General features: G+C 42.5%; 1 protein-coding gene across 3 annotated transcripts in view; it reads left to right on the top strand.

Annotated features, from left to right (window-relative positions):
* Window positions 1-12,155, top strand: part of PLD1 (phospholipase D1) — a 200,954-nt gene that overhangs the window by 181,880 nt on the left and 6,919 nt on the right. For all 3 annotated transcript variants that reach the window (XM_079766495.1, XM_079766494.1, XM_079766496.1), the window contains one exon: window positions 5,277-5,430. In XM_079766495.1, the coding sequence (XP_079622621.1) occupies window positions 5,277-5,430 (154 nt within the window). The remainder of the gene's footprint in view (window positions 1-5,276; window positions 5,431-12,155) is intronic.

Raw genomic sequence — 12,155 nt, 5'->3', positions numbered from 1 at the left:
GGCTGTCCTTACATATAATTTAACTCCACCCGGTTGAAGAAGTGAAATGATGTTTTAGTGTTCACTGATCTACTGCAGAGCACAGTAGGGAGATGGAAAGCGGGAATCGGATGTTGCCGCTGCCCTCCTGGGCTGGAGGGGTGGCGAGTATTCTTTCCACCTGACACCAGAGCATCCACGTGGATAGTGCAGAACCAGAGCAGGAAGGTCAGGGTGGGTAGGTGAGTGGCTGTAGTTGAAGGGCTGCCCCAGCAAAGGGAGATTCCACTGGATCTAGTCTCATGGGTCTCAACCCTGGCTGCATTAGAATTGCCTGGGGAGCTTTAAGAAAACGTATCATTTAGGGGGGAAGTTTATTCATGTCTGCAATTTACCTTAAACTACATTCACCACCTCCTTCCTCCCCACCCCCCAAAAAGGGATAGATTAATAGATAGATGAAGGGATGGGATGGTATTGCAAAATACTAATGGCTGGTTTCTACTTGCAGAAATTGTGATTAATTGGTCTGGTCTGGAGCCCAGACATCAAGGTGTTTTTGTTTTTGTTTTTGGCTCCAGTATTTTTTAAACATTTCCTAGGCGATGCTCATGTACAGTCCAAGCTAAGAGCTTCTGACCTGGACACACAGGGAATACCAGTGGGTGGAAGGACAGAAGAGCTGATGTGGGTTCAATGGAAGAATCAGTTGTCCTTTAATAAGCTAATATAGGGTACAGCTGGTGAATTCCTTGTCTTTTATGGCTGTAACACATGGCCACATACTTAGTGGCTTCAAACAGCACAAATTTTTTGTTCTGTAGGCTAGGAGCCCAACATGGGTCTCACTGGCTGCCATCAGGGCGTCGGCAGGGCCGAATTCCTTCCTGGAGGCTCTGAGGGAAGTCGTTTTCTTTTCCAGCTCCCAGAGGCGGCCCACATCCGCGACCCCCTTTCTCCATCTCTGAAGGCAGCTATGGTCCATACTTTCCCAAAACTTTCAACCCATTCTGCTGTAATCTCCCTTTGAACCCCCTTTGCTTTAAGGACCCCGGTGATTAAGTCAGGCTCACCCAGCTAATGCAAGATAGTCTCCCTATTTTAGGGTCAGTTGATTAGCAACCTTAATTCCATATGCAGCCTAATTCCCCTTTGCCATGTAACACAACAAATCCACAGGCTTTTATATTAAACATATCCTTCAGGGCCATTATTCTGCCTACCACAGGAGGATTCACAATTTCTGAAACAAAAAATGAAAAAGGGCACAAAGAAAAAGATGGATAAAACCAGATACATTAAAATTCAGAAACTGTATTCATTAAAAGACCCTATCCTATCTAATAAAGAGGGAATATGCTAATTGACCCTCATGCCATCGCAAAGATGGTGGCACCCACAGCCAATAAGGAGGGAATATGCTAATTGACTGCCACTCCCTCAAAGATGGCGGCACCCACAGCCACAAGATGGTGGCACCCAGTCCCCTCAGCCCCGCTGGGGCGGCAGTTGTGCACCTGCCTCCAGAGACTTCTAGTCCCCTCAGCCTCCCAGCCACCCAGGGCTGGCCTAAGGCGCAGGCAAGCCTTGGATGGCAGCTTCCCAGCCATCCAAGGCGGCCCGAGGCTCAGGTAACCAAGGCCGGCCGAGGCTTGCGCTGCCGGCAGTGGCAGCAGCAGAAGTGTGATGGGGTGTTGCCTTCCCCTGGTCACCGGTTGCCTCCCACCCCTGAGGGCTCCCAGACTGTGAGAGGGGGCAGGCCAGGCTGAAGGACCGCCCCCTGCTTCAGTGCATGAATTTTTCATGCACTGGGCCTCTAGTAAAGAGAATAAAAAGATAAACCACAAACTGAAAATAGATATTTGCAGCACACTTAATAATCCAAACCAATAAAGAACTCCTTTAAATCAGTCAGAAAAGACAATATCCAAGGTAAAATGGGCAAAGGAACTGTAGTAGAAAATCACCAAAGAGGACATATATGGCACCCATAAATATACAAAAGATGTCCATCATCATTAATGTAATGGACAAAGAACAGTTTTTTAAAATACCAATTAGCCAAAATTAAAAAGCCATGCAATCCAAGTATTGGCAAGGCTGTAGAGCACCAGGTATCCAGTCCTGAGGACAGAGCCCAGGTACACACTCGTGCGTGTGCACCAGGAGACATACACGCACTGTGTTAGACCATAACTGTGCATCACAGCAAAACCCAGAAGCAGCCCAAACGTCCACCAACATAGAATGAATAAGTCCTGGTGTGTTCATTCAAGGAAAGTCATGATTACAATTATGCACAGATAAATCCCAAAGACATAATATTGAACAAAAGATGCAAATCTCAAAAGATTATGTAGGATTCCCTTTATATAAACTAAAAACATGCAGAACATCATGAATAGCAAATTCTCTCTAAAGTTTCCCTCTCAGAGAGGGAAGGGCATGCATGGGAGATACCCGGGGGCTTCCAGATGTAGTAATGTTGTTTTCCAGCCTGTGTGTTAAATTCAGTGATGATTTAGTATTGCTAAGATATTTTTTTTTCATATACTCCTTTGTATTTTGTTATATTTCACATGTTTTAAAAAGTTTCCTAATATTATCAGACTTAGAAAATACCATTTTCTAAAAATTAAGTGGTTTTAAATATCAAGCTAATGTCCTAATGAAAAGAATAGATTGTAGTTAGTGCAGAAAAAGGTACTACATGATTACAACACATATTTGTTGTAAACAATGCAAACTCTAAGGGCAGGTATGGAATAAAAGGTCAGAATTCCCCTTTTTGTCCTCCCTTTCTAGTTACTCAAGCCAAAACCTTGGTGGGAGGGAGACTGGGGGACTGGTGTGAAAGAGTGTGTGTGTGTGTGTGTGTGTGTGTGTGTGTGTGTGTAGCCAACACTTAGTGTGGTTGAGAGTCAGTGCCCTGGGTAACTCCAAATCAGCCCTGGAAATAGAAGAACCACTCCTCTCTAAGAATTCCAGCTCAGAATGCCAGGAATGTGTTTCTCTCTTTGGGAATAGGGCCCACCTTGGTGGGAGGGAGACTGGGGGACTGGTGTGAAAGTGTGTGTGTGTGTGTGTGTGTGTGTGTGTGTGTGTGTGTGTGTAGGAGGCTTCCCATCCCCAGTTTTCCTGACAATGGAGAGCAGTGATGACCACCCAATCCAACAGCCTGCAGCCCGAGAGCGGCCTCTGCTGGAGACCAGGGGTAGTGAAGTCCCAAAACAGCACTGTGGGAACTTGGTTCCTCTCCATGCTGCAGTTCACACCCCAGGGTGAGGGGTGATTAACCCAGAGAGGAGGCTTCTCTGATACAAATGCTACTTGTCCTTTTCTACGGCAGTGTTCTCTGGTGCAGATATTGTAAAGCATTAACAAGAATTTGATAATGATGCCAATAATAATTACCATTTGTAGAGCTGCTCATAGATTAGCAAGTGCTTTCACATGACCTTACTTAATTCTTACAATGACATTATGACCTCAATGTATAAAAGGCAAATTAAAGCTGAGAAAGATTAAATGACTTTGCCCACATTAAGGCTGTGCCAACTGTCCAATCCAAAGACATAGCTGTACATTTTCTAGTGTAATCAAAAAGTGTGCGTATAAAGGATGATTGGTTGCTAACAAAACAAAGTGTTTCAAAGATTGTCTTGTCACCTTACAGCGTTCTGGTAGTGCTCCCAAATGTCTGGTGAGGTGCTCCATCCTTCCTCTGTCACCCAGGGTCACTGTGGGGCTCCATTCGCATCCAGAGTTATCATAGATTTGCACATTAACTACATGACAACTTTGTGCAAATGGTAGTAATGTCTCTTCAAGATGGGCCCGATTTTTCTCATGTACAACATCCCTCCAGGTGGGCTCGGGCCAACCTGCTGTCACCTTACACCCTGAGTGTCCCCATCACCAGGGCCAGCCAGTGCTCCAGCTCAACCCACCCCTTCTGCTCCGCTCCCCCAGAGGCAGAGGAATATGTGATTAGGGCAAGAGGAGCGAGAAGAAGAAAGAACCAGTCAGGCCCTTCTGTAGTTTCGAGGACACCTCAAGTATTTAAAGAATGAATCTGCAGTGATTAACACAGAAAACATGATTTTTTAAAAATATATATTTTATTGATTTTTTACAGAGAGGAAGGGAGAGGGATAGAGAGTTAGAAACATTGATGAGAGAGAAACATCGATCAGCTGCCTCCTGCACACCTCCCACTGGGGATGAGCCCACAACCAAGGTACATGCCCTTGACCGGAATCGAACCTGGGACCCCGCAGTCCGCAGGCCAACGCTCTATCCACTGAGCCAACCCGGTTATGGCATGTGATAGGGTTTTGAATGCAAGGCTGAGGAACGCAGCAAGCACAGGTTGAACTATGAAAATAATTGCCCTTCACATGGGAGTCAACATTCTTAGCTCATTTGGATTTAAAAATAGGATGGAAGAAAGTTGATATAGAAGCTGTTGGCATGCCACACAAGTGAGGCAAGAGAATGGAAAACCCAGAGCCACTGACGATAATCTGTATTGAGAGTGGACTCTTGCTTGTGAAGGTACTCTTGGGTTTTGACGCTCATAATTCTATGATCACAAGTTAAAATCTACAGAGTCTGAGTAAGTCTCAAAGCTGACTGAACTGAACTGGTAAGCATATCTTTTATTCTTTGTATGCTTAATGATTATACCAGTTAGAATCCTTTGAGCCCCAAAATAGAAAATTCAGCTAGAAGCCTGTGAAACAATAAGGAAAATGTATTGTTTCACATGACAGGAGGTGAGAACGTTCTAGCGCTGGCTAATTCGGTGCCTTAGAGACCCAGGGTCTTGCTTCTTTCTGCCCTGCCATCTCCAGCTTGTCTATCTCCTCGTGGTTACAAAACGGCTGCAGCAGCCCTAGGAATCACGTCCTCATCCACCTGCTCAGAGAAAATAGCCAAAGGCTGGAAGCAGCAGCATTCTGTTCTTGTCCCAGTTTATCAAAAGGAAAAAAAAAACAACAACAAACTTTCTCAGAAGCCCCTAGCAGACTGTTCCTCGTGTCACACTGCCTAGAATCATGTTAAAGGCCCAATCTAAGTCCTACACTGGCCAAAATAATGAAATTCTAACTGCTGGCTTAGACTGATCAAGATGCACCCCGGCTTAGGGAAGGGCCCGCGTCCTTAAAGCACAGCAGCTCTTGATAACCTGCACACAATTAGGGTTTTCTTAACAAGGTAGGATCGAGTGGGCGGGCAGCTGGCAGTGTCTGCCACGAAGAGAGGATTGTTCAGCATCACTGTTTCTCCTATAGGCTCTGCCAACATCAATGACCGAAGCATGCTGGGAAAGCGAGACAGTGAAATGGCAGTCATTGTGCAGGACACCGAGACGGTCCCTTCAGTGATGGATGGAGAAGAGTACCAGGCCGGCCGGTTTGCCCTCGGACTCCGGCTACAGTGCTTTAGGTGAGCCTCCACGCCTGGGTCTGTCTTGGGTCGTAGAACTGGAGCCCAGCCCAGCCTCACCCGTCCTCTCCAGGTTCTTCTTCCTCTAATCGTGTCTCCCAGATACAGGATGTGAACTACCAGGGCTCTGTGAAATGGCAGGATGTGTGGCTCTGACATTTTCTATTTTAATGGTTTGTATTATGTGTGTGTGTCATGGAGAAACTGGCATTTTAAATCTATTAATGGGTTTAGGACTAGGCCAGCTCAGACTATCCAGTATCTATTTAAGGTTTTTTATAGTGAGTTTATTTCTAGAAATGGAAATGGTTCCAGTAATATAAGGATATAATAAAAATTATTTCGGTGAATGCCAGGGACTCCTGGTATTATTTTACATGTGGAAACTTTGGTTCTCATTGAAGATGGCTCCAGACATGGGAGATGGCTGACCTTCTGCAAGAAGGTGTGAGTTTTAAACAAATCTGTAATCAATCAGAGAGGACACGGGGTTAGGAAGCAAGGGCCACGTGGCCTGAAATGAATCCTTTGTTTATTATTATTTTTAATATATATTTTTATTGTTTTCAGACAGGAAAGGAGAGGGGGAGAGAGAAATAGAAACATCCATGGTAAGAGAGAATCATTGATCGGCTGCCTCCTGCACACCCCACACTGGGGATCAAGCCAGCAACCCCGGGCATGTGCCCTGACTGGGAATCAAACCCTAATCTTCTGGTTTATAGGTCAACGCTCAACCACTGAGCTACACTGGCTGGGCAGAGTCCTTCATTTAATTGTTACTGAGAACTTTCTAGAGTTCGGCTCACACTGGCCCCACCCCAGGCCCAGTTGTCTAGGCTCAGGGATCAGGGGTCCTTCTGGAACCTAACTCAGAGATGGCTCCTTATCTCCCCTCAGTCATCCCTTGCTCAGGGAGACACACTGAGCTCCCACTGTCTGCGGACACCCCGACCACTCTCTCACCTCTCGGCTTTTGCAGTCAGTTCACAACCATGATTCTAGAACTCTATTCGCCAGGATTGGGTTTCACAGTGAGAGCAGCAGGTGTCCCTGCATAAGGGCTGTGCTTTCAGCTATTTGGGGAAAGGCACAGCACAGACATATGCAACAGCACCAGCTTAACCCTTCTGGTGTTCATGGTTGCAGTTGGAAACCGGCACACTTACAGATGGGCCCAAAATGAGCCCCTCCCTTCCGGCAAATGCTGGTGGCCACTTCCCTCCTTCCTAACTCTGCTTCTGAAAACTAATATAAGCTTCCGTTTCAGAAATGGTTCACTCTGTTCTCACTGCCATGGGAGCTCAGCAAACCCATCCCTCAGAACTGGACTGTCAATACCTTCTCACAATTTGTATTGCCTTTGTTACTAATTGTTTTGCCAGTAAGAATTTTTTCAAACCATTGGTATTTCAATTAGCTCCTAATGTGTTCTGGTTAGCAGGGGAGAGTTTAAAATTAGTATTCTGCTAATCAACCCATTGATTGCCTACTGCAGCATAGGCAGGGAAAAAATATTTCTGTGTAAACTAGAAATGTCATATTTTTTCAGTTCCATGAGCTGAAGTCTTTTCTTTAAAGTGGTGGGCTTCTTTATAACGTTCTGAATGCATAATAATTATAGTAGTAGGTGGTGCTGATTGCAACATATTGTCATTGTACAAAATTTGGCAAACACAGAAAAGCAATTTAAAAAATCAAATTTATTTGTAATCCCACCACCCAGTGCTAACAATTTTAACATTTGACGTATATCATTCTACTTTTTTCTACACATATATATTGCTATACTTTATGTCCTTTTTTAAAGAAAACATGATTAAGATCTTGCAGTTCTACAAAATTATTTCTTATTTATGTAATGTTACACACACTTTCATTAAGTATTCTATAACATCTAATGGCTGCATTATATTGTGTATGCCATAATTCCTTCAAGTAGTACCTCATTGTTAGACAGATTTTCTGCTGATATAAAAAAAAATGGGTTTGTTTCTAGATAACATCTAGTTTACTTTCTTAATTGTTTCCTTAACTAAATCCTAACTATGGGATTTCTGGTCAAAGGAAGTGTGCAGTGTTCTTTGCTAACAACTTCCTATTGTGTCTCTAGCAATATTTAGAGGGCTTATTCCCCCTGTCTTCTCTGAGTTCTGTTAGTTTACTTAGTCTTTGCCAATTTGTTGGATTTCAAATGGAATTTTACTATTTTAATTTGAATGTTTAGGTTTTTCAAAAATGTATTCACATGTAATTGTTCTTTTGTAGATTGTCTCACCTAGTTGTGATCTTTGCCCAGTTAAAATGTTTTAATTTAATTTTAATGATTTGTAAGTAATTATAAATTCCTATGCCACATTTGTTGCAAATCTGATTTTCAATTCCTCTTACTTAAAGGATTTAGGAGAAATTTCAATTCTTATTAATCAAAGCTATCAAGGTTCTCCTCCCCACCCCCACTACCTTTTCTTATTGGTTTAGAATAGCTTTACCAGCCCAAGATTAAACATTTACTTATATTTTTCTAGTCCTTATTTGATATTACTTTTCACATTTAACATCTGAAATTTACTTTGGTGTAAGAAATGAGGTAGGAACTCTCACATTTCCCCCTAACCAACCAGCCGACCCAGAACTGCATGATGTGCTGTGGGTGCTTTTTGCCTCTCTAACCTGCTGATACACTGAATGGCCACATATCCTGGCATCACTAGGCTCTCCATGATGTTCTATTGAAAGCCAGTTTACTTTCAATTTGATAGCATTTTAATTATTGTAGCTGCGCATTTTAATACTACTTCTTGCCCTACCATTTCCCCAAATTAGTATTCTTTTCCAGAATAACCTTGGCTACTCTTAAATATTCATTCTTACCCATGAACTTTTGAGTTATTTAGTCAAGCTCTCTTCTTACTTTTTATTGGGATTACAGTGGATTTATAGATTAACTAGAGGCCCGATTGCACGAAATTCATGCAAGAGTAGGCCTTCCTTCCCCCAGCTGCCAGCACCGGCTTCCCTCTGGCACCTGGGACCCTGGCTTCGCTCAAGCCCCGGCTTTGTCCGGAATGATGTCCGGAATGACATCAGTTCTAATTAGCATATTACCTTCTTATTATTATAGACATAAAAAGAATTGACATCTTTATAATATTGAGTCATTCTATTTAAGAATAAGATATAGACTTCAATTTATTCAACAATTTTTTTTTGTTCTTCAATAAAGCTTAAGGGTTTTTATTATTGGGTGTGTTCTTAAGTAAGCATTAGAGTTTTTTGTATGCTGCTCTTATACATTTCATGCTAAATTTATTCCTAGGTGCTTTTATTTTTCCTGGCTATTTTCAAACTGTCTTAAAGAGGCAGTTGTTCTTGAACAATCATTTTCATTTTGCCACCATGGCAAACACAGATAATATATTAAAAAGCACCACAAAAGCCTTGTGTCCACTTTAGCTCTTTTTATTAGGAAATATTCTCAAACATAAATATTGTGGCCATTTTTTTCCTCTTAAAAAATGCAACTTCAATCCATTTGCCACCTGGAAAAATAGAGAGACATATTTTAATGTGAAGTCAATTCTAAGTAGAATCAGTCATCAGGGCGCTGCAATTATATGTCCAACAGTTCATTAAGTCCTAGAAAATTATCCAAACTTCACAGACGTAACCGTCACTGAGCAGAAACCATTATCTTCACAAGTAGAGTCAGAATCATTTAAAGCAACAGACGTGAGGAATGGGAAGAACAGAAACAATTTTCTGCAGTTTTTCTATTGTCCTACTGATGTGTAAACAATTCAACTTTAAATAAATAATTGCCATTATACATCAATATAAAAGCAAACTCATTTTCTCTGGAACCTTAGTCCTCAGAAGAATACCCAAAGTACTTCATATTATTTTCACTGTGCATTTCAATATAAGTTTCTTATCATTAAAAAACTGACAGGGAAAATAATTTATTACTAGATGTCTGTTATGGACTTATTTAAATACTTTTTCTACATACAAGCTCTTCACCGCTAACATGGTAGACACGTTGCCTTACCTCTTGTTCTAATTTAAAAGCAAAGTCACAGAAATATTCTTTTTGCTCAGTTTTCAGCTGGTTAGACCTGACCTAAATCAAAGGTATTATTATAACTGATTTATTGTTACTAATATAACTTGTACAGTCCCTCAAATTAGGTGCAGTCAAATTTAGCTTTGGGTCTTAATGAGCAGCAGCATCCGTGTGCAAACATCATCCCTGAAGACCTGTGTAAAAGTGATTCCTATATTATTGTAGCTGCGCATTTTAATACTACTTCTTGCCCTACCATTTCCCCAAATTAGTATTCTTTGGCTGAAGGAGACATTATTTGAAGTGGAAATAGAAAGAATTTGAGGTTACAAAATTCTAAGATTACCAGTGAGCCCATGGTGCCAGATCCACTTACTTTAAAGAATTTTAATATAGCAAAAAAAAATGCAGACTAAAACTAAAAGGAGATGCTTTTTTATCCCTGTAAGACTGGCTGAGCTTTTTCAGGAGTTGATAATGTTGGAGTAATTGGGACATAACAACATAACGATCTCCACACTGTTAAATCCAATCAATGGTCACTTCTCATTTGAAATTGACACAGTTCTCCTTGATGCCGTATGTCATGTAGTTCTGGGATAGGAGGTCCTCTGGCTTTTCTCCAGTCTCCATGGCCATTCCTTCTCTCCCCAACTGCTGAGGTGCCCCAGGTCCCCTTCTCTGTCTATACTCACTCCTTTGGGTAAACCCAGTTAAAGTCACATGGCTTTATGCATCCTATAAAATAAAAGGCTAATATGCAAATAGACCGAATGGTAGAATGACCAGTTGCTATGATGTGCACTGACCACCAGGGGGCAGACGCTCAACACAGGATCTTCCCCCTGGTGGTCAGTGAACTCCCATAGGGGGAGTGTCACTCATCCAGAAGCCCTGAGCCGGACTCACGGCTGGCAAGCACAGTGGTGGTGGCAGGAGCCTCTCCCACCTCTGTGGCAGCGCTAAGGATGTCCGACTGCCAGCTTAGGCCCACTCCTGGAGCAGGCCTAAGCCGGCAGTCAGACATCTCCCAAGGGCTCCTGGGCTATGAGAGAGTGCAGGCCAGGCTGAGGGGACCTCCCAACCCCAAGTGCAGGAATTTCGTGCACCCGGCCTCTAGAATACATATATGGACAAATCTAAAATGTATATCTCCTACCAAGCCTTCCCTCACAAACTCCAGGTTCATTTTTTCAACTGCCTGCCTCACATTGCCACTTGACTATTTAATAGATATTTCAATAGATTAAAAATGGAATTCCTAATTTCCCCCCACAAATTGGCTCTATCCACAGAATTCCCAGTCTCAGCTATTGGCAACTGCATTATCCTAGTTACTCAAGCCAAAACTCTGCTAGTCATTCTTGGTGCCTCACTTTTTCTCACACCCTATACCTACATTATCAGTAAAACCCATTGGCTCTATCTTTCTCTGCACCACCCAAGCCACCACCATCGTTCACCTAGGTTACTGCAGTAACTCCTGACTGATCTCCCCATTCCAACCCTTGCCCTGCAGTCTGTTCTCAATACAGCAGCCATATTTCAATATGCAAGTTGGATCCTATATCTCCTCTGCCCCAGTGTCTGCTATATGCCCCAGTTTCACTCAATGTGAATGCCAAAGTCCTTCAAAGGCCTATTTCCCCATTTCTATTTTCAACAAAGCACAAGTCTTTCTGATATTCTTGGAACCTACCAGGTATGTGAGCAAAGGACTCTGGACTCAGTTTGAATTTTAGCTCTATTACTAGTCTGTGTCTAAACTTTAGGTCCCCATCTGCAAAATAGGAATCATGTACCATCTACCTCACAGGATTAAGATGGAAGTCCTTTTTAACCCTAAGGCCTTCTCTAAGTTCAGGGTTTTTATCATTTTCAAATATGACCTCTAAAACTTGTCTTGCTTTGCTTGAGAGTTTCTAATTTTGAGTCCCCTGTTTATATACAATCATTCAGACAGCATCTAGTATGTGGTTTCTTTTATGCCAGGCACTCTGGGGATATGAGAGTAGCCAAGTCATGTTCTCTCAAAGAATGATTATGCTAGAAGTGGGAAATGGGCCTGGTAGACATAAAAAGTTGCATAGTGTGTATTGCAGGTGCTCTGATAAAAACAAAGCATATATGAATTATAGTGGGGAACAGAGGAAGAATGTTCAAACCTCCCAGGCTTGATGGAGAGAATAGGAGATTGAAAGGGGGGAGCATAAAAAGTTTTATGGCAGTGACTTTGTACTGAATTCTAAAAGATGATAGATAGGGTTAGGTAAACAGGTAGGCGAAATTCAGAGCCTCCCTAATTATTCCCATCTCATACTCTTAAAGTATATCTGTATTTACCAAAATTTTAGTCAATTCTTTTGAGGGTGAGTATTTATTCATTGTTGATCTCACCCACTAAATTTAAATCTACCCAGAGAGGCTCCATGTCATTTGTATTTCCTTCTGTACCCTAGAGTTCAGCATAGTTATTGGACCAAACGAAGGAAAAAAGGAAGGGAAAGAAGGGAAGGGAGGAAGGAAAGAAGGAAGGAAAGAGGGAGGGACAGACAGATGGGGGAAAGGAAAGAGGGAGGGAGGAGGGGGGAGAGACAGAGAGAGATCAAGTCATGGTTAAGAGCACAGGTTTGGGATGGTCCTGGTCAGAGGCCCAGGT

This window comes from Cnephaeus nilssonii (assembly GCF_951640355.1).
Source record: "Cnephaeus nilssonii genome assembly, chromosome: 3".
NCBI classification, from domain to species: domain Eukaryota; kingdom Metazoa; phylum Chordata; class Mammalia; order Chiroptera; family Vespertilionidae; genus Cnephaeus; species Cnephaeus nilssonii.
The sequence above is the reverse complement of the archived record's forward strand: the minus strand, read 5'-3'. Positions and strand labels throughout refer to the sequence as shown.